Source organism: Notothenia rossii (assembly GCF_949606895.1).
Source record: "Notothenia rossii genome assembly, chromosome: 6".
In the NCBI taxonomy this organism is placed as follows: Eukaryota; Metazoa; Chordata; class Actinopteri; order Perciformes; family Nototheniidae; genus Notothenia; species Notothenia rossii.
This window is the reverse complement of record NC_136909.1, coordinates 82,635,093-82,657,988: the sequence shown is the minus strand read 5'-3', so window position 1 is coordinate 82,657,988 and position 22,896 is coordinate 82,635,093. Positions and strand designations below refer to the sequence as shown.

At 40.5% G+C, this 22,896-nt stretch overlaps 1 protein-coding gene across 1 annotated transcript; it reads left to right on the top strand.

Moving 5' to 3' along the window:
* Positions 1-435: 435 nt before the first annotated feature.
* Positions 436-12,221, top strand: b3gnt2b (UDP-GlcNAc:betaGal beta-1,3-N-acetylglucosaminyltransferase 2b). The gene is made up of 2 exons (XM_079688784.1): positions 436-832; positions 8,322-12,221. Exon 2 carries the CDS (start codon positions 8,347-8,349, stop codon positions 9,538-9,540), a length of 1,194 nt encoding a protein of 397 aa, XP_079544910.1. The 5' UTR covers positions 436-832; positions 8,322-8,346; the 3' UTR covers positions 9,541-12,221.
* Positions 12,222-22,896: the final 10,675 nt, after the last annotated feature.

Genomic DNA, 22,896 nt, shown 5'->3' with positions numbered 1-22,896 from the left:
AATCCCTAAAAACGGCTATTAGAGCGGAAGAACATCTGCAACTCTGTCTGGGTCTTTCATGTTTCATGTTTTCCCCCCAGTAAGAAAGTGTAAACTGTTTAAATGGTATATAAAGTGTATAGGGTTGGTATCTGTTTGTGTGTTGAATGATACCTTTGTGCAAAACTTGGGGTATTGATGTCTTGATTCCATCTCTGGAAATTCATTTTTGTTTTTAAATCAGCCCAACTCCATTTAAGTTTCTGTAGTAACCTGATAACTTTACCGTTATGTAGATGACAAACCCAGTGTCATGCAGTCACTCTGGGGGGTTTAGAAAAACTTGCTTTTCTGGGCCAGATAATGTCATGTGAAACTGCTATGACTCAGAACAACAAGCCTGTGAAGCTAGGTCAGTATTTGGGAGGTGGATGTCTAACCAGAACTGAAAAACAGTTAATCAGCATGAGACATCTCCTGGGTTAGTTTAGTTAAGTTGTAATGGAGAGTGAAACTAGATTGTGATCGGTTACTTAACCATCCGGTCTGTTACTGAAGAGAAAAACAGGGTGGAGACCTGTTAACAAAACATATGAAGCTTTGACTTCTCTGCCAGCCCAAAGTGAATATGTTGCGTAGGCTAACTGTTAGCATTGTCCTTTAGCCATATTGACACACATTTTTTAATCTGGTTTCAGGTTTGAACCTCCCCCTCCCTCCCTTCTCACCGGCCTCCCTCCCTGATCCTCCCTCCCCATTGGCTGCTGTTCTCAAGAGGGCGGGACAAAGAATGGGGTAAGAGCTGAGAGGAGCCAAGACGACACAAGCGGAGGAAACCCCCGAACCTGCACAGGTAAGACCCTCACTCACACCTTCAGAAACACAATGTGACACTCTCACACATGCATAGACGTCACATTATATTTCCAAAAAGCTGTGTAATATGTGTCCTTAAATGTGCTCACACTTAACAATAAGCCCTAAGGTTAACAATGTTTGCCAAGTAGGTTTACACATGCTAGGAATTTGCCTTTGGTGTGTAATGGTGATGTTGTTTAACGGTAGAAGCAGTATAAAAACTATAATAACATTTACAAAGGGTTAGGGACAAAACATTTAAATGTCAAATAAAGTACATATCATTTGATTCAATATGTGATGAACCCTGAAACACACACACACACACACACACACACACACACACACACACACACACACACACACACACACACACACACACACACACACACACACACACACACACACACACACACACACACACACACACACTTTTTTACCTGCCACAGCCATTGTTTTCGATTTTCTCACACCCATCCCCCACGCCTCCCTTCTGTGGACCTTTTATCGGGTGAACACAGTAATGTTCAAACACTGGCTGGCATTGTCTGGTCAATGACTGCCAGATATAATCACAGAGCTGCAGTCTCTGATGATTAATGAAATACAAAATCTGCATCAAAGTCCACCTGGCTCTCTTGCTGTTGGCAGGGTCTAACCAGCAATGTCAATGAATACTACAGATTGTCTGATCTTGATATCATATGTACAAGCAGATTGTTTTTAAAGATTAGGTTAGCATTTGTAAGAAAAACACCGTCACAGTTCAAATTGTGCTCTCTGAGTTTAAGCGTATTTTCCCCTGATTTTTGCTGCTAATTTTTCAGTTCTGACTCATTTTACTAAAAGAGTGCCTCAACCAAAACAAGAAGAATATTCACTTTGAAACACTTAAGAAACGTACTTTACACCATAGCAGCTTTTCAGTTCCACGCGTTAATCTTTGTGATCGATTGTCGTGGAATAGTCAGGAGAACAACATGCTAGATAATGAATTGAAAACGTTGTCTGGTAGAATGAAGCGGCATATTTCCTTTTTGTATTAAGTATTTTACATTAAGTTCAGTCCATTGTGAAGGTTGGTATAAGTCAGGAATATATTGTTAAGCATCACACAAGGCCTGCATGACGCATTAGACTGCTATATTCATAATTCAACTAATGACACCGGGTGATCATTCTTGATTAAAATGTTTAATAGTCATTTATATATTAGACTAATTGAATCCTGGCAGGAAATGGGAGTGCTTGAGTAGAATGATGAGGCACTTCACTTAACTACAGTACTAAGGTTCATTTGGTTACTACTGATGCATAGTTTTTGTTTTTGGTGAAAGTTGCAACTAGAAAAACCACAGAAACCACAGCAGCATCGAAACAGTTTGCATTTGAATAATGAAGGGAAAGCACGTTGACTTTGTGTGAGGGGGGTTGAGTCAGTCAAAGATTAAAAGGCTTTATTTGTTGTATGCACAATGGCTGCAGTCCGGATCCTCCCACAATGCAAAATACAATAAACGTATTTGTTTATTTATGTGCAAGCTCTGTTTCATGCTGCTGTAACAAAAAATTTTTTGGGGATCAATAAAGAATATCTAATCTAATGTTATCACAGTACTTTAACACTCTGTATACTGTAAGTGTAGTATACATATATGGAAATAGGGACTATAAACAGATAAACAAATCAACAGTGTATCATATTTGAATGGTGACACTTCAGGGGTTTAACAGTCTTATAACTGCTCTGTTTTAAGGAATTAAAACTAAAACGAGTCTGCAATAGTTTCCAACATCTTGATCCAAACACAGATGGCTGCCGTCTTCTCAAACAAAGTACCTGAATCAGTGTTCGATGTATTGTCCGCACTGAGACAGCCGATGTCCAGGCTGATGCAGGTAGGTGTATGTTTAGCTCTGCTCGACTGATGCTTAATTAGACGTAGGGAAGCTGTGGTCTTGTCAACATGTTGTTCCTTCTTTACAATTACCCCTCCTACCCACTCATTTCCCAGAAGTCTCCTTGTTTGTACGGGGATGCAGAGGAGAGCGAAGAGTAGCCATCCATTTGGAAAAGAAAGGAGGCTGTCTGTGCTGTTCCTTTTTCCTTTCAGTCATACATATAACCCCGATAGACCTTCAGGGTGCTGTGGGGACCGCTCTGTTTGCATGTACATGTGAGCAACATTGAAGAGGAGAGGAGGAGAGGGGGAATAATGATAAGGAGGAAAGAGAGCAAACAGGCTCAGCAGTGCAGACCTGTTGCTAGGAGAGAGAGAGATACATGATACAGAGGCAGGATGTGAACGTGCAGCGGTGCAGAGGAAGATAAACACTCTGAAGCCTGAGTCAATTATACATGTGTTTACCAAAAGCAATTTTCAGTGGAAATGTTAGCATATACACACAGCATGTGAAGCTCTGTAAGCTGTTGAGTTTCTCTTTCTTTATGTTCCTTTTTTAGACTTTTAATATTTATCACAATCAGAGATTTCCAATGTCAATTAGTTGGTCCGCCGCCAAAGTGTTTGGCCAATTTATCCATTTGTAGAAGGACCAATAATGAATCATCATCTTTTTGTTTCATGGATTAATCATTTCAGTCATTTTCAAGCAAAAACGACCAATATTCTTGTTGTTTTTATATATGCATGATAGTATATATTTCTATATGGCTCCCTTAAAGGTGGGGTAGGTAAGTTTGAGAAACCGGCTCGAGATACACTTTTTGTTATATTCCATGGAATGCTCTTAACATCCCGATAGCAATGAATATATAAGTGCTTTGACAATAAATGTAATCTGTGGAAGCCGTGGCGCTGTAAAAAGCACGACCAATCATCTGAGCCGGGCCGGCTAAAGTAACTGGATGGCCTACCTGCCTGTCAGCCTTCCATCTGTGCACAAACTTATCTCGTGCCCTCATTGGTCATGTGCGTGTGTGTTGGAGGAGGGGCTCTGTAAGGAAGTGGCAGATTTTTTCCGGCTGTGTATTTTCAAATTCTAGCGCACTCGAGCTGGTTTCCCCAAAATGACCTAACCCCACTTTTAAGGCTCCTAGAAGTTTGAAATACTGTTCTTTATTCACTACTTTTTAATACATACTGGACTAACTACTAATCGTCATGTTATAGTCTTACATCAAACTGAAATATCCCAGTATTGGCTGGATTACAGTACACTGATGTTTTTAATGATCCTGACTTTTCCTCTAGCGCCACCATATGGTTGTCCTTTGTGATTTTGAGTGAATAGTTCTAACAACTTTTGGATGGATTGTCAGTAAATGATGCTTGATACATTCATTTCCCGACATCAGCTGTACTTTGTATTCATTCAATCAAGATAACATGCTTTAGTAACATGGCAACATCAGTATGTTAGCATTGTGAGCATGTTAGCATTTAGCATCATTCTGAAGGTATCACGGAGTTGCTATCATGACTGCAATCTTTTCTTTTTTGCAAACAAGGATTTGACTTGGGAAGGGTCAAGAAGTAACAAAATAAATAACAGCAAATGCAATATGTATGACCATAATATCTCCCAGATGCAGAGACATTTTTTTCTTTCATAACTCGCCCTCTGGCATGTTGGCTGACAGTCAGAGCAAAAGCTGCACCTTACCACCATCCATCATATATTTCTATCAGCAGTCGGATATCGTTTTTTTGTTTTTTCTGGTTTCAAGATGTTGTTTATACATGACACATGTTCTTTGATATTGATATCCTCACAATTAAACTGTGAAAGTTAAAGTGGACCTATCATGCTATATTTGAATAATACAGTGTAGGACCATACCTATATAAGGCATATTTATACTTTTTATTTTTCAAAATACCAAACAGATCATGCATTTTAGCCATTCCTCATTTCGCTCAATTTAACACTGTCTTTGCATGGGCTGATTCTGTGAGAACAGCACCATCTACAGGCCTGGCATATGTACTACAGCGTCTCCAGCGCTTTCCAACGGCAATGTCCGTGGCTGTCTCCTCCCGATTGGTGGAGTTGGCCCAATAGCCGTAGCGCCACTTCTGTGATGTCATAGAAGTGTTCAAATCTGGATCAGTCTGTATCAGATCCGTTGCAGCCCCTTTTTTAGAGATTTGGGTATGGAGAAAAATAGAGAGGGTTGTGTTTTCTGACACTTGGTGAGTTCCCTGGAACACCGGGGACACACATTCATGTATAAAAGACGCACAAAAGTGCATTTTGCATGATAGGTCCCCTTTAAAGTAGGCCGTTGTGGTCATGTAGTGATCATGAGATAAGATAAGGTAGAACTTTATTGATCCCAATCTGGGCCATGTTTGTGTTGCAGCAGCATAAAAAGACATGGCATTGTACAATAAAAATTCAAAGACAAGAAATAAACAAGAAAGTAGAAAGTATACATGTTGAATTTCCAAATGAACAACACCAAGATATAAAGCAAGGTATTGTATATACATAAGTATGTGACTGATGGAATATTGAATATTAAACTGAATATATAAGTGTGATTTTATTCCAAGAGAATAATGTAGTCTGTTTGGTGGATTTGTTGCGTGTCTTTACTCCTCCCTCCGATTTGTTTCCTGCCCATGCTCTTCTGACAGCTATCAGTTGGTTTTAATAACCGTGGCTCGTTTAACGTGTGGTTGCTGGCCTAGAAAGGTTATTACCGAGAGAATTTCAATGATGTTGTCTTTCAATGACTGAATGAGATCCCTACGAGTGGCTTCTGCAAATGTAGTCTAGGTGGAAGCATGAACAAGAGGAAAGAAACGTGGAATGGGAGGCTCAGAAAATAAAGGAAATGAGAATAAAGACATTTTTAGTAAGAGGAGAAAAGAATGTAGTCGGTGGATGTGTGCGCCTGCCAAGCAGAAACCTGAGGCAGACCCCCACCTCCTGAAAGGCTGTATTGTTTGTCCGGACCCTCTGCTCACATGCTGTCCTCATTTCTTTCTTTTTTTGTCCACTTGACTCGGCCAAAAAGGGGAAACCAAGGTGACAATACATCCTCAGATGACATTGAAACTGTCTACCAACCATTTTATTAAGTAAACATGGTACATCCTTAAACAAAAGACACATGGCATTTTTCAACGGTTGTAATGCAAATGACTTAACATCAGTATAGGTTACATTATAACTTTTATTATGGCAGATAATTATACTAATTGTTTTAGTGTATTTAGTTTGGAATCTAGCTTGACCTCCCAGTTCATCTTTAATGGTTGTGATAACTATCTGTCCGTGCACATGTCCTACTGCAGGGGTTCCCAACCTTTTTTCCCAAGAGCCCCCCAAATGACTCCTGTTGGAAGTTGGATTCATTCATTTCGATTCCCGCTGTATGAAGAAATTAAAGGACAGCGCGGAAGTGGAAACAATTCAAAAAGGGATTAAACTGTTTAAAACACATGCTCAAAGTAAGCCGGAGTTTGCCGATGTGTTTATGTGGATTCAAAAGTCGAAAATAATCTACAAAATGGAGGAGACCGATCTGATCGGAGCAACTGACAAATAATCCAACTGAAACCGGCATGGACAATGACTATGTTTTAAAAAATGCGCTTATCCAGAAAAGCATTATACACTTCTGTCTTTTTATGTCTTTAACAGCTACTAACTCAAATTTTTATTAAAACGAATTAATCAATTATTTTCTATATTTTATTGTAATGTAGAGACAAGGCTTTAGGTGACAATCATGTATTGCGTTACAATTATATGTAAAAAGTAAAAAATAAAAAAAAAGTCTAAATATGATATTTGGCCTCAAATCATCTGAGGCCTGGCGCCCCCCCTGCGGTCTTTGGCGCCCCCCAGGTTGGGAACCACTGTCCTACTGGATAACTGGACTCTTGTTGGGTTAGTTCGGAGTTTAAAGAATAACCCAGCTCTCAATACTATATTTACAATAAATAAAGACGTTTATTCCGATTGGTCTAAAGTTTTGAAATCTTGAACAGACGTACTTTTGAAAGGGATAAATAAAAGGTTATATTGTGTTTATTGAATGTCTTCCATATTACATATTTTTGTAACACTTCATGGGGCTTCTTGTAGTTTCTGAGATGCAGTCATTTTCTTATCACTCTATATTTCGTCTTTGGGAGCATGGGTGTTCTTTCTGAAATACTATGAAATATATTGAAAACAGAAGTCATGCGTGTCCCACAACTAGATATAGTATAATGAGGGAAAGTCCCCTTTTCTATCTGACGTTTTAACGGATTTATTCTTATTTGTATATATTTGTATAGTGTGTGTTTGGCAAAGGGTTAGGAGAAAACTCCCACAAAATGGAAATCTAAATTTCACTTGGGAGCACAAATTGTTACACAGTGTGTTTTTAATTGGTTAATTTGACCAAAAGCAACAAGTTAGTGGGATTGTATTGCAGAAATACTGGACAGAATATCTGTGATCTAACTCGTGGTTAACAGGTTAAACCCCAACCATCACCTGTTTGACGTGTATTTGAGACAAACTCGCTCCTGTTAATATGATATTTAGTCTCTTCCTTAGTTTCCCCCCAGCGTTTTTAATCAATGTGTCCTCATGACTCTGTGTCACAGTGGTCTTGTGGTTAAAACACATTTTCCCTACTTCCGTTCTCAAAGACATAAGTGATGAAACTGCACACTTCCACATCGCTCCAGCCCTGACCGAGTGACCATACAAACAGAGACTTTCCCTGAAATGGAAAGCACATGATCATTACCCTAAACATCGATTTTCCCATCAGGGATTCCTGTCGAGACTGACCAAGCTCCTAAAAGGCGTGGATGCATGAAATACCTTCTACAAACAGGTCTTCACTGATAGTTCATGTGACACAGCGCTGTGACTGTACACCCGTTGGTTAAAAGAAAGTCATTAAATGGACTTGATGCTGTGAAGAAAGGTCTTCATGCTAACTCTGCATTGTAAATCTTAGGAGAGACAGGTCACTTTATTGTTACCTCTTGTAAAACAGTCGTCCTCTACTTGCCATGACTCCGTGCATGTGACAATTATTCAAATGATTTGATTTGTTTGCTTATTCAGGTCAGCAGCTGCTTTCCATGCATTTGCACTGTCAACCTGTTGTTGGGTTTGTGGACAGTACGTTAATACCGTGTGTATTCTGAAGTGTTTGTCTTTTTTTATTGATATTTTTTTCAAAAATCTAATCTGGTGCATATGTTATTTCTAAGAAGCGCAATACAACCAGTAACCAAACTGTTTAATTTAAGGACCAACACAGACAGACAGAAAGCAGCTCCCCGTATGGCATGTTATAAAAAAGCATTTGAAACTTGTATGTATAACCACACAAACTTTAAATACAACTTCTACGCAGTAAAGAGTCCATTTTGTCCACGAGAAACCAGACACAAGTCCTTCCAGGTTATGAATCCACCTTGATACGGTTTAATGCAGCGAGCTATAGGGACCCAAAGTATGTTCCTTCTCCTCATCTTCTTCATCTTTCTGTGTCTCAGGTGGTGACGGCTGCAGGACTCTGTCATGGCGCTGCTGTGGAGGAGGTTGAAGCTTCTGGTGACGGTGATGATGGTCAACCTCTTCATCTTCATCATCATCTCCCGACAGAGCAACCAGGACAAAAACGACCGCAACAAAGTCCAAATCCCCTCCAAACCCTTCTGGAGCAAACTGGCTCCCAGCGCTGCGTACTGGAACCGGCAGCAGCAGGTCCTGGACCTCCAGAACAACCCGGTCCTGGTGGCCAACTACAGCCTCGCCGACACACCCGAGTGGTTAAATGAGACCGGGTTGATCTCCGACCCCTGCCAGCCTAACGTCAGGGTGACCACGCAGGTGAAGGATTACAACTCCCTGCCGGGGCGCTTCAAGGACTTCCTGCTCTACATGCACTGCCGCTCCTACCCTCTGATAGTGGACCAGCCGGCCGTCTGTAAGAAACCGCCCTTCCTGCTGCTGGCCGTCAAGTCCTTAGCGCCACACTTCGACCGCCGACAGGCCATCCGTCAGTCCTGGGGCCGGGCCGGGCTGATAGCCAATCAGACGGTGGTGACCATCTTCCTCCTGGGTAACGCCACAGCGGGGGACCACCACCCGGACCTCTCCGAGATGCTGCGCTACGAGAGCACCCGCCACAAAGACATCATCCAGTGGGATTACAGGGACTCCTTCTTCAACCTGACCGTCAAAGAGGTGCTGTTCCTGGAGTGGATCCAGAGGCGCTGCCCCGGGGCCAAGTTCATCTTCAAAGGAGACGACGACGTCTTCGTCAACACTTTCCGCATCCTGGACTTCCTCAAGGGCCTCTCGGAGCCCAAAGCCAGGGACCTGTTTGTGGGCGACGTGATCACAAACGCTGGGCCGCACCGGGACAAGAAGGTGAAATACTTTATCCCGGAGAGCATGTACGTGGGGATGTATCCTCCGTACGCCGGAGGGGGGGGGTACCTGTACTCCGGGGACATCGCTGCTCGCTTACACAACGCCTCGCAGCACGTGGCGCTGTACCCGATAGACGACGTCTACACGGGGATGTGTCTTAGGAAACTCGGGTTGGCCCCCGAGAAGCACAAAGGCTTCAGGACCTTTAACATAGAGGAGAAGTACCGCTCGAACCCTTGCGCCTACAAGAGCTTAATGCTGGTTCACCCCCGGACCCCGCAGGAGATGATCCAGATCTGGGCCTGGCTCAGCAGCCCCGACCTCAACTGCCAGTGATGATACTAAAAAGACATTTTGAGGATGGTTCAAAGACAATTATTTTATTTTGAACAGGGTCGCGATTTAAGATTTGGCAGCTTTAAGTTCAGAAGTTATTCAAATGGTCACACGGTTAAAAGTCGATGCCTCTAGAGAAGAGGAAAGGATGTGATGCCACCAAAGTATTTTGACTCGATGTCAGGCTTACGTATCCCTAACCATGCTTCACTGTCGAAACAAGCTTCACCAAAAGTGACCGCGTCTTTCTCTGCGTGCACATATTTATATCGCAACTATTTATACGGCCTTTGTAAAGCTTTAACACTGTGTGTCTGCTCTGCGACGGGCCGTCACACTGTCCAGTTTTCAGCACTCTCGACTGTATAAACATTTCAAAAGGTAAATAATTAAGTCACGGTTATTGCTGGAGGAGAGTGTGAGGTGAACACGTCCTCGTAACTGTTGCTGGAGGATTAGTTTCTGCTGCTATTCCCATCCACACTCCCTAAAGTATTTACATGTGGATCGCTTCAACTCAAACTCAGTCTGTTAATTTACAAAAACTAGTTTGTTTAACCTTAACTCCATCTTTCAGTTTCGGTAAGCTCCAAACGATTCAGTCTGTATTTGATATACCTGTAACCATTATGTTGAGCTGCGTCTCGTTTCTTTTTAACTGGTAGATAATGTTGCAACAATGAGTCCATAGAGCTTCAAACCGGCGTGTTTTGAGGAGTGGATACACGCTTTGCTTTCAGGGAACAGGAATGTGAGTCCGGCTCTGTGAAGCTCAGCAGGTCTGGGCTTGGTTTTGAAATCCAAATGCTGATTAATTCTGCTTCAGGTTCTCATTTTACACAAAAGGACAAAGCTCATATGCACCTAAGTGCTTTTTTCTTCACACTGCTGAGCGTCTGTCTGTGAGGGAAGTGTTGAGTGCTGGTAAATGTTGCTTTAATGTCAGAGAATCAGAGGCTTAACGTCATGTCTCTGCAACGTTCACTGATCATTTAAAGGCTTCCGTTTAAAATGTTACATATCTGTTTTGTTGTCTTCGTGTTGTTGGTGAATGTTCAAAATGGTGGATATTATATTAAGGCTCACTACTGTACAGTCTTTAATAAGAGAAGTGCTGCACATATTTAGCGGCATCTGTTACGTATTTTCAGCTGTATGTGAAACAGAGTCAGTGAGGGGTTTCAGATGCACATTTTTAGATATCTCAGTGAAGGAGATGCTTCTTTCCGTTCTCAAACCCATCAGAGAGATCTGTCACATGAATGTATGTCTGTACACATATTTAAAGCCAATCCTCTGATTTATTTCAGTTCAAAAAGTGGATTTTCTACAGTATTTCTGCTCCAAATGTCCCTAGACCTGACCTATGACCTTCAGTGTGAATCTGGTGGAAACACTTTAGATCCTCGGCCTCTGTTAGAGCGCCCCCTGCTGGTCAGGAGGGTGAACATGTAAGACGATTAGCTTTACACACACTGATCAACTCCATGACCCAAAACTGGAGTGCTAGACCTATTTCAAGCGTATAATGTTCAAGAATCACTTTCATTATGTCTATTTTTGACTCCTCTGTCTCTCCCAATGATCATTTAGAGCAACGTATGTCTCCATTTTTGTGTTATTTCTTTCCTTTATCGTTGTCAGACATTTGGGTTTGGCTTTACAAGAAGTTAAGACAATCACGGTGAGGTTATTAAAGGTTATTTTTGTAATTATGGTTGTGTTTAATAACTGCTACTCCAGTCCTTACACAACGTAGGATTAAAGAAACACAAAAAGGTAACATGTGCAAACGAGAGCGAAGAACAGACTGAAGACTTAAATGACTCTCTTCACACACCAGTAATAGATTACATTGTGCTGCACACAGTTTGCGGCTACTTGAAATGTTTACATGCTTTTAAAAGTAATCATCACTTCATAAATGTTGCTTCTGTCTGATGATTGGCTGTAGAGGTCATTCCTAGAAACGTGTTGTGTTTGTTTCACAGGCTGACGTTCACTTTTTGAATGTTGATATTCAACATGTATCAGTCACTGCGCTTTTCGTTTGGAATGTAGCTTCCCACAGTTTCATTTGAAGGACCTTCTTCCTGTGTATACACACTCAGTGTTTCTCTGGGCTCAGCAGCCAGGATGTCATTTTGTTGAGCTTCTGTAGCTGTTGTTTCAGTATACAAAAACGACATATTACCATCTATGTGCATACAAATGTAACTGAAGCTCCAGGATTGTGGAGGGTGATGTATTACTCAATACGACAGGGAATTGTAAATCAAAAACAAAGCTGCAAACTAGGGGGGAAATATCCAACAAAAGAAGAAGTTATCATGCTATAAAGGGTTTTTAATTAGGCAGGATTTATCTCAAGTCCATCCTTTTGAAGGACTTTGGCTAAATCCTTTCTTTAAAAACCATTAACGCATATTTACAAGTGTTCAGAGAACTTGTAATTGAATAAAGCATTTCCGTGTTACACCAGTCCGAGGTGAATACCAAATCTGTGCCTGATGTTTGTTTGTGCTGTAAGTGTAAGATTCATCCACGTTCAGTGTGATCGTTTTTTTTTTTTATACCTAGAATGACTTGATTATTTCAATAAAGTTATATTTGCTGTTTCTGTATATACTGTTCTATGCATTTTTATTGTGAACCAAATAAATTATGTGAAGTAAGCGTTATGACATTTTGTTGTGCAATTACTCTTTTTTATTTTTTTTATGTATTTTATAATAGTCATATATTTTTCTGAAAACCGTCAGTATTATTTTACATTAAAGGGTTAACGGTCATTAAAAACCTGGAAAGGTCATGGAAATTGAAAGTGCTAATTCCAGGCCCTGGAAAAGTTATGGAAAACAATATTTTTCCCAAAGTTTTGGAAAAGTCATGGAAATGTAACTAAAGTTGCATCAAATATAATTTATATTTTAGCTAATCGACAAAATAGTAATACTATAATGATAATAAATACTGTATCGTATAGTAATGAAACGTAAAATGGCATTTAACTGTCGAGGTGTTTTGCTGGTGAGAGATTTGAGTTGCTTTAGCGTGTAGAAGTAAGCCTACTCTTTGATTTGTTTTAGATAGGTACAACATGTTTCATATGCAGACCTTATCTTCCTGTTCCATGTTCAAATAAACCATTTTCAGTGGTACCGCTGAGAAAGAGTGGTCATGGAAAATTAGGTAAAGGTCATGGAGAAGTCAATGAAAATCATTGGTGAAAAAGTGTATGAACCCTGGTTTTCATATATTCATTTTGAAACCAACTAAAAATATATCCTTCACATCTTTTTGGAGTTATTATTGCATGAAATTATTGAAAACTACATTTCAAATAGCAACACTTTTTTTTTTTTAAAGGGACATTTATGCTAATTTGCAAGTCATTTAGCAGCAAATAAACCAGTGAATTTCATCTTTAATTTGGCATGTGATACCTTACAACAGGGGTGGGGAACCTTTTTCCTCTCAAGGGCCATTTCAATTTGTACAACATCCTCCGAGGGCCGTACAAATGATTGAACTCAACGTCTGCTTAAAAAACTACAATCACAGCCCATTCATTTCGCCTTTCTTTCATGCTGTGCAAAGAAAAAGCAACCTCTTAATCCAGATATTTGGCCATGACACGCACATGCATGCAGCGTGGCATGACCACCAAAACAGAAAGATATGGACACAAGATGTGTGCAAATGTATTTAGTTTCATATCCATGTGGACATGATTTAAGTGGGGGGGAACGTTTGACCTCTGTCATTGCCAACAAAGGGTATATTACAAAGTATTGATATGAACTTTTGTTATTGACCAAATACTTATTTTCCACCATAATTTGCAAATAACCAGGAAGATTTTTTTTTAATGTTGAAGTTAAAAGCATCAATCTCGTGCACTTTGAGAGTAAAATTAATGGATCTATGGACACATCTCTCAACATCCATATGAAACAAAACTGTAAGCAGATTTTTTTTCTTTATGGATATTCTTAGAATAAACGATAGACGCGTCTCGGCCCGGAACCGCGTTCTGGTGCTCTCTGTTAGAACTACACTCCTGTCAGACGAGACATATACCACGTGATGACACGTTAGGCTCGTGTTGTGTTCAAAGACCCTGAAAAACAGGAAAAACAGGCACTCGCTTGTTATTTTGCGGTCTAAATTTCTTGAATTTTTTTCTTTTTTGCGTGTGTTTATAAATTACCTCGAGGGCCGTAGCAAATGTTCTCGCGGGCCATATACGGCCCGGAGGCCGGAGGTTCCCCACCCCTGCCTTACAACAAAGCAATGTCTGCTTTTGAAAGACCATTACCCCCTACATGTAAATAGTTTAAGCATAGGAGTTTTTTTTCTTCTCTGATTTATTTATTTTGAAGATTTTGAAAGAGGTGAACATGGTCTGTTTTACATGAAAACAAAAATATGCACATTTTTTTTCTGGCAATGTATAAAACTAGAGATGACTTGAAGATAAGTAGTTAATAAAAACTGCATTAACATCTCAAAAGGTTATTTTCTGTCTTGCAGTGAACTCATTTAAACAGCAGAGGGCAGCAGTGTGCTTTAGAACAGACTACAAAGACTCCGCAGGTACTGATTATGTATATATTGTAAATACAGTATATTGTGTTTAGTAGTGTAACTGGAAATTATAAATAAAAATAGCCCTTTCTGAACCAGTTTATCTTTATTTTCTATTTCATTTTGGTAAGTATCTCCTATAATTTGAGTGCTGCAGGTGATCATCACTCCTGACTCACCGCTTCCAGGAAGACAGGATGATAAATTGAGCTTCAGTTCTCGGAAATTGACAAGACACACACACACACACACACACACACACACACACACACACACACACACACACACACACACACACACACACACACACACACACACACACACACACACACACACACACACACCTGTATGTCCTGGTCTCAGGAGGTTTCACTTACTCATCTGTCATCTAAATGAATGCAATCTCTATCTGACTATCGAAGCAGCATCTTATTGTCGACCTCACACACATCTAAAACACACGTTCAAACACAGAACATTCATTGTTTAAAGCTTTTCGAGGCTGTTGGAAAGCCTCTGGCATCAACTGCAGATCAAATGAAGAAAAGCAGTTATTCAGGCTGAAAGGAAATAATTAGTAAATGTCCTAAATAAATCCTGTGGAAACAAACAGAAATAAAAGGAGAGCAAAAAAGGACATTTTGTATGGCTCCGTGAAACCAAAATAAGTGTGAAATGATATTACCAGTGCACAATTTCATACTCAAAGTTACTGAACTATAGACTCAAGATTCAGTCAGATGCTTTATAGATTAAAGAGTAGTTTTAACAGTACAACATACAATATACTCAAGAAATACAATACATTCAAAAAATGGTGAAAGAGAAAAAAATATGCAAGTAAAATGTAGAAATAAGTAAATTAGAAGTAAAATAGAGTTGTTGTTCTTGTTGTTATTGTTGCTTCATTTGTTGTTCCACCATCCCCTTTTCTGCTTATTTCCTGCAGTGGGATTTATAAAGGATTATCTTATTTTGTACTGTTTGTCACGTTTACTCAAAATGCTTTTAAGCCAACGTTTGACATGTTGGGTTGAAGAAACGTTCCCCTAATGACAAACAGCGTCTCATTCCTGCAAACAAAAACGCTGGAAAGTCTTTCCTTCTTTTTCCGAACAGCGAGGAGGAAACAGTGGTTCTCAGTGAGGAGGAGGTCTGCCTGCTGGAGGATGTGAGGTGGAGAGAGTGAGTCACTCGGATCCAAATCGCCACTTTCCAGCTTATTCACCCAAATGCAGGAAATGTCTGTCTGTTCATGTTGAAATGCCACAATAGACAGGTAGTGGTTTTTCAGCCAATACATACAGTGTTTGAGATTGTTTCTGAGATGTTCTGACCAATGTGTGAATGCAAATGAAAAATAGCGTAACGTGTTTCCATAAATTGTGTTTCCTTGTTCTTCAGGATTATCCAAAGGCCTCACTGTTAGAAGCTTTTGACTGAACAAATACAACGTTTGTTCATACTGGAAAAGTTGACTTCCAATATCATGTCTGGTTATATAAACAATCTGTCTGGTTAGTAGCAAACTAAACCGTGCAAACAGAAGTGACAATGACTCAAATTGTAATGCTGTTTTGTTATTACAAGCTGCACACATGGCTACGTGTGACCAACAAGCCTAATCCAATTTTTAAGATGTATTTTTCTTCAGAAAGGTTCATTTCTGTCACTTCTCAGTAACATGTTATTTGATTTTAAGTTGTTTTATATCCCCAGGTACTGGTCAATTTAGAGACAATGAAGCAAATGCATTGATTTAAACAAAGTACATATTAAATGTTTTTACATTACATGTTACTTGTTAGACGCTTTTATCCAAAGCGATTTACATACTCAATACTGTGGGCAATCCCCACAGGAGAAATTTGGGGTGAAGTGTCTCAGGGACACAACGATGGGGTTTGAACCTGGGCAACCCTGATCCCAACACCAACCCACAACCCACTGCACCACACGCCTCGCCTATGTCTTTCACATAGATGACACAGATCGAGAAGCAGAATATTACGTGGGGAAAATTGCAAGAAAGACATCAGAAAAAGCATGCAATATTCTAATTAATGCCTTAAAATCAACAGAAATAATAGTGAACATTTTGTTCTGCAGCTCCTCGCTCCAGGCCAGTAGGTGGCGTTAATGCATTAAATAGCTGGCTGAAAACTGCGAATTAACCTGAAACAAAGGTGTCTATGGTTTTGCTCCTCTGTGTGGGGTTAATTGTGCGATGATCTGCTAGTAATGCCTTGGCACTCCTGAAGGTGTCTCGTGCTGATGTGTGTTGGTATTCATCCCCCTCTGTTTAAGGTAATTATCTTTTTAAAAGTAGTCTACTATACTGTTTGGTTAACTTATTTTGTTTGTATGTCATTAGCATTTAAGCTAGGCCTATGCTGGTGTGCGTTGTATCACTGTTAATTCACTGTTCATGTGTAAAATGGGTTAAAAAGTTCAAATATATTTCATAAGTACATTAAGAGTGAATGCTGTAGGCCAGGGGTACTCAAATACAAATGTTAAAGGTCCAAAACAATTTTTTTTAATAAGACAAAGGTCCGATTATTAAGGTCATTCAACATTTTAAACAATTGCAACAAGATTCTTAACACGAGGTTGCAAAAACAAAAATAATCTGTATGCAGCAGTTTTCATTGTTATTGCGTCTGTGCTTGATCCCTCAGAGTCGCAGAGCTGCACAGTTATGAATAAAGGCAGCCGCACCCTCTTTCATTCAGCATTCCCATCATTGCTTTATAAATGTCTTGCCCCCTTGTGTGTCCACTGAGGTTCGTCAGGCCCAACACATCTTCAACAAACTCCCCCTTTGCCTCATCATAAAAACTCACAAACACCAGCAACTGAGCATTGTCAGTGGTGCCAGTGGACTCATCCACAGCTAAGGAAATGCACTGTGCATTTTGTATTCCATCACAAAGCTGATTAATCAAATCACCAGCCAGTATTTATGTTCTTCTGGTTGCTGTGGAATCTGAGAGGGGGATTTGCTTTATTTGACCTTTTATTTCTTCTTTTTGTTTGCCTTCAAACATGGTCTCCATCACTTCAGTCATGCATTATTTTATACTTCAGTTATTATCCAGTGGAAAGTCCTTACCTACTGGCCTAGTTAAAAAAAAGTGGTTACTTTTTTTTGGCTGGGCAGTGTAGTTTTACACACCGTCTTATTTGACTTTCTCAGGACTTAGAACAGTTTTTTGGGGGCAGACCCCCACAAAGAAAAAACACGTAAGGTCATCATCTTAACAGTTTTGTATGCTCATCCCGTGAGCAGAGCATCATGTCTATTACAGCTGAATGCCGCGATTACCATTTTGTTCAGCAAAACGCCTCACAAAATTAGTAAGATCCAAAGCTTTAGTGCGTTTTGAATAAATGAACAGCCATTGATTCAATGTACAGCCAAACTTGACAGTCTCTTCTCTGTCATTGTAGACCGCAAATACCTCATTCCTTCAGTACTTAGGTCCGAATCAGTCTATGGTCCGAATGCTTCTCGTTTTGCGCCGTGCCGTTCAAATGAAATCGCCGCCAATCATATTTCAACGCTCGCGCCATGGGTTGACGTGCGTTACAAGACGTGTGTCTTGTGCTGCATTCACTTGCACTCGCACATTAGAGACGTTCTCTCATAAATGTCCGATGAGCCACAACTTTTCTTTCAAAACAAAGCTGCCAACTGGGGTGGCAGCGCCTATTTTTAGGGTGGCAGTTGCCACCCCATGCCGCCCCGGGGTCCCCGGTAGGTGAAACTAGGCTGCTAGCTACAGTACAGATGCAACTAGATGAGCTGTTAACTCTCGCTCTGACTTTTTTTTTTTTAAACACACATTTTTCCCACCCGCATTCCGCGAAGACCCGCCCTACTGTGCCTCTGATTCGCAGAGTGTTGGTGGGGGGGAAAAAACGCTGACGGGATGCTGAATGTGATTGGACCAATGCGTTGACAGACACACACAGACACACACAGACAGACAGACAGATAGAGCGCTGTTTGTACACAGCGGAGAATTTTGACTCGTTGCGTTGTCTCAAAAATAACACAGATAATACAGATAATACATATGAAAAGTATAATTTCGCTCAGAGTCCAGAGACAGTTGTCGTGCGGTCCGGATCCGGACCGGAGTCCGGACTTTGAGGATGCCTGCTGTAGGCTAAGTTGAGAAAATAGTTGAACAAATATATTTAATACCAAAACTGTCTGATCATTTGGATTGGAAATTCTGTTGTACTTGTGATGACGAAAGACACCTGGCTAATTGCTGCAAAAAGTATGCGTTATTGTCCGATTTTATTTACTATTATGTAAAAGCGATACAGCTGTTAGAACAACTTAAAGCCACACATGTTAACATTAAGATAACAGCTTAAAAATGAGTAAATCTGAGATGTATATTGTTGAAACTGTATTCTCTCAATTAAAAACATATTTGTAATGAAATAAGAAACAGTTTGCTCAAGAAACACTGATTCTAGTAGTAAAAATAACAATCCGGCGTAATCTCAAACGCTTGAGACGAACACTTTCTGCTCACAGGAGGGAAAGAAGAAGAGTCATTTACTGAAATCATGGTGTAGAAGCAGTGTCCTGGAGAGGAGGGAGTTATGATGGATGATCCGGCTCCTGGCTTTAATGATCATATAGTTTACAAGCTGTGTCTCACAGGGAGGAAGTAGTGCTCTAATTCTCTGCATCCGTTAGAGGGGGAGAGACATGATGAGGGAAGGGAATGAAAAGGGAGGAAACAGAAGAAGAAATGAAAGGAAGGCTGGGGAGGCAAAAGAGGAATACAGGGAGGAGGAGGAGGAGGTGAGAGGGAAAGTGAGGAGGGTCTCTGGAGAGTCGTAGCAGAGGCTATCATCAGCCTGACTCTGGTATAAAAGGATATTAAAATGCAAAGATTGCAGTTCCCTGTCGCTGCAGCAGACTTACAATCTGTGTTTGACTCCTCTGCAGCACACAGGAGAGGAACCATTAAATACTGCAGGAGATTGGTGCCTGTCAGAGTGGGTTTGCTATTGAAATAGAAGCTAAAAAAGTGGTGCAGGAATGATCTGAAATAAGGTCTGTGGTTAACACAAGATTTTAAAGTTTTGTTTTACGACATAAAATCAATAAATACCCCACTGCATAACATCTGAACCTTATATGTGTTTTAAAAATGGATGCCAACAAGAAATAGATTGATTCTACTAAACCTCATCCTGCTGAGCATTAGTCACCTTTAGCCATGATGTCGTTTCTTGATAGCCTAACATTAGCTTTTTTCGGCCATTGCGTTTTCGCTTAAAACATGATAAACCTGGTGGTGCTCATATGTGGAGATTATCTAGCTGTACAAAATGTTTTAGTGTCATAAACATGTGTTTGCAGAGCCAATTTCCTGCAATAGTCCAATGGAAAAACCCCAAAGGATCTTGTTTTGGGGTAACCAGAAAGAGGCTAACATTTGAGTGTTGAATGTTTTGTACACGTCATCCAGGAACAAGGACTCGTTCAACCCGGGAACATGCACTCATGATCCAGGATGTTCTCTAGAGATAAAAAGCAGGTGAAATGTTAAAGACTGTGTGACCTCTGCTGGATGATTCATTACCTGCAGCCCCCCCCCCCTCTCCCTCTGTCCCTGAAACAGACTCGCATCATAGAGAGACTTTAATGTTTTATTAGTTTAAGCTTTAGTTACAATGAGTAAAGATTTTAAAAGCCAATAGCATGCAGCTTTGCTGAAGTGTTGTGGTTGTGTTCAGAGATGGCAAAAGTACACACATCCTTTGCTCAAGTAGAAGTACGAGGGCGACTGTGGCTGTGAGGGAGTGTGGTCGTCTTTCAACCAGAAGGTTGTGGGTTCGATCCCAGCCCATGCAGTCAACATGTCGATGTATCCTTGGGCAAGATACTTAACCCTGAGTTGCTCCCGATGGCATGGCCAACGGTGTGTGAATGTGTGTGAATGTTAGGTCCTAGAGGAAGGTACACTGCTCTGTATGAATGGGTATGAATGGGTGAATGACATGTAGTATGTAAAGTGCTTTGAGGGGTCTTAAAGACTGGATAAAGCGCTATATAAGTACAGTCCATTTAAGTACAGATACTCATGTTTAAAAGTACTCTGGTAAAAGTAGAAGTACTGACTAAACTTCTTTACTCAAGTAAAAGTAAAGAGGCTTTGAAATGTACTTCAGTAAAAAGTACCCATAACTAGCAGCTGTTTTAAAGAGTACCTGACCTCCCTTTATATTAATAGAACAATAATGTCATTGTTAGCTAATGAATGTTTCCATGGTGACCAACGGCAACATGACAACGTTTTCATTGGTCCCTCTTCTTTAGAGAAGACCAGGAAATGATGGATACACGGATCGTGTTCAAATCAATAGGCACGCAATGACTCTAAATAATAATGATCACGCCCCCAAACACACATTCAGACTAAAGGAACCAGCCTGTTTGGAAAATGTGAGAAGTAGAAAGTACAGGTATTTGAGTTCAACATGTGAGAAGTAGAAAGTACAGGTATTTGTGTTCAACATGTAAGAAGTAGAAAGTACAGGTATTTGTGTTCAACATGTAAGAAGTAGAAAGTACAGGTATTTGTGTTCAACATGTAAGAAGTAGAAAGTACAGGTATTTGGGTTCAACATGTAAGAAGTAGAAAGTACAGGTATTTGTGTTCAACATGTAAGAAGTAGAAAGTACAGGTATTTGTGTTCAACATGTAAGAAGTAGAAAGTACAGGTATTTGTGTTCAACATGTAAGAAGTAGAAAGTACAGGTATTTGTGTTCAACATGTAAGAAGTACAAGTAAAAAGTCGTCAGAAAAATAAGTAGTGGAGTAAAGTACTGATACCAGAAAAATGTACTTAAGTACAGAAACAAAGTATTTGTACTCCACTACTTCCCACCTCTGGTTTTGTTTTATTTCCACAACAAAAATAAGTCAAGGGATCTATTTTGCCAGCTGGTGTGGGAAGTGTGCAACACGATACATTCACTTTCAATCCATGCAACTTACAACAACTGTGTTGGCTGTTTCAAATTACAAATAGACAAACCTTTGTCGGAGGAAGGCTCCTGCTGTTAGTTATTAATGTTGCAGTGCAGATTTCTGGGAATGTGATGAGGGTGAGATTTAGGCCCCGTCCACACGGAGACGAAAACGAACCTAATTCGATATCAAAAAAGTATTCCGTCCACACGAGACCGCTCATCCCGCTGGAGACGCTGTAGTACATATGCCGGGCCTGTAAGTGGCGCCAAAATACACCAAAAGCAGCTAATAAGACCGATGACGATTATTATTATTATTATTATATTATTATTGTTGCTGATGGTTGTGGTAGAGGAGCTGTACATTTTGCACCAAAATCTGTATCATGGTCAGTAGCATCTGGAGCACGAACGCAACCCTGTGATCCGCCATTGTTGTTGATGTTGGCGAAACGCATCAGCAATGACACGGGGGTGAGCAGGAGAGGCGGGGCTATGGCGTCATCGTTTTCAGAGAATGATCGTATAGGGCGTCCACACGGAGCCGCAAGCGTTTCGTCCTCAGACCTACCCACTTTGGGAGCCGTTATCAACGTGTCGGCCTCGTGTGGACGAACCTTCTATGCGATAGAGAACGTTAGCGGATTCAACTGATACCGTCTCCGTGTGGACGGGGCCTTCGTGTGGACGGGGCCTTCGTGTGGACGGGGCCTTCGTGTGGACAGGGCCTTCGTGTCAGTTTGTCTGGAGTTTTTCTTCCAAAGCAGAGAAGTACATTTCTTTATCTGACGTTTCTGCACCTGGCTGATCAGCGGTTGATTAACTCTCCGTTTGTTGCTCACTTTTTTCATCAGATGATTTAAGGTTGGAAAGAAAACTTTGCATGAAGTTTTTATCTCATTTTCTTTCTACACTGTCATATTTATTGAAGAGTTGACACACCGTAGTGAGAAATATTCCCCTTAACGTTGATTTATAGATAAATACAAATGATTCTGTCCTTGTTTTTGCTGCCAAGGTGAACCCTCTCCCCTTTCTCCCCCTCTCTTCTCACCTTTTATCTCCTCCTCTCGTGTTAAATCAGATGAAATTCTTCGAACCTGTGTTTGTATTCTCCCTGAGCTTCTCCTTCTCCTCTTTCCTCTGAACATCTGACCTCCTCCATCGCTCCTCGCTCCACCTGCGTCACACCGCCTTCTCACTGTATCAAACCAAACAAACTCAGTAAACCCATTCTTTATCTGCCTTTAGTCAAAACAGATGTGGATTTTCACCCTTTCATGGAGGAAAGTGGTGGTGGCACAGAATACCGTGTTCTCCTTTCTCTTCATGCTTATTCTGACTCCGGCATCTCAGAGGATCATGTTCAGAAAATGTTTATTCCAGTCTTACATACTTATCTTAAACCTCCTTTGACCAGAATCTGAAATATGTTACTAGGCTTAAGCAGGAAAACCGACTACATTTACAAAAAATGTGGTAGTACTTTACTCAAGTATAAATTTAAAGATACTTGAGTCTTTTTTAAAGCAATTTGATCCACTTTAACCCTCCTGTTGTCTTCGGGTCAAATCATAAACTTTTTGTTATACATTCGATTGCATTAAGGCTTTGATATCCTTCACAGTAGATATTTGAACATATAAAATTGCTGATCACCACTTTCATTGAGTTTTAGAGGATTTAGTCAACTTTGTAAGACCCATGGTGTTCCCATAAAGAAAAGGAATTAGTAACCATCCGGATCATATAA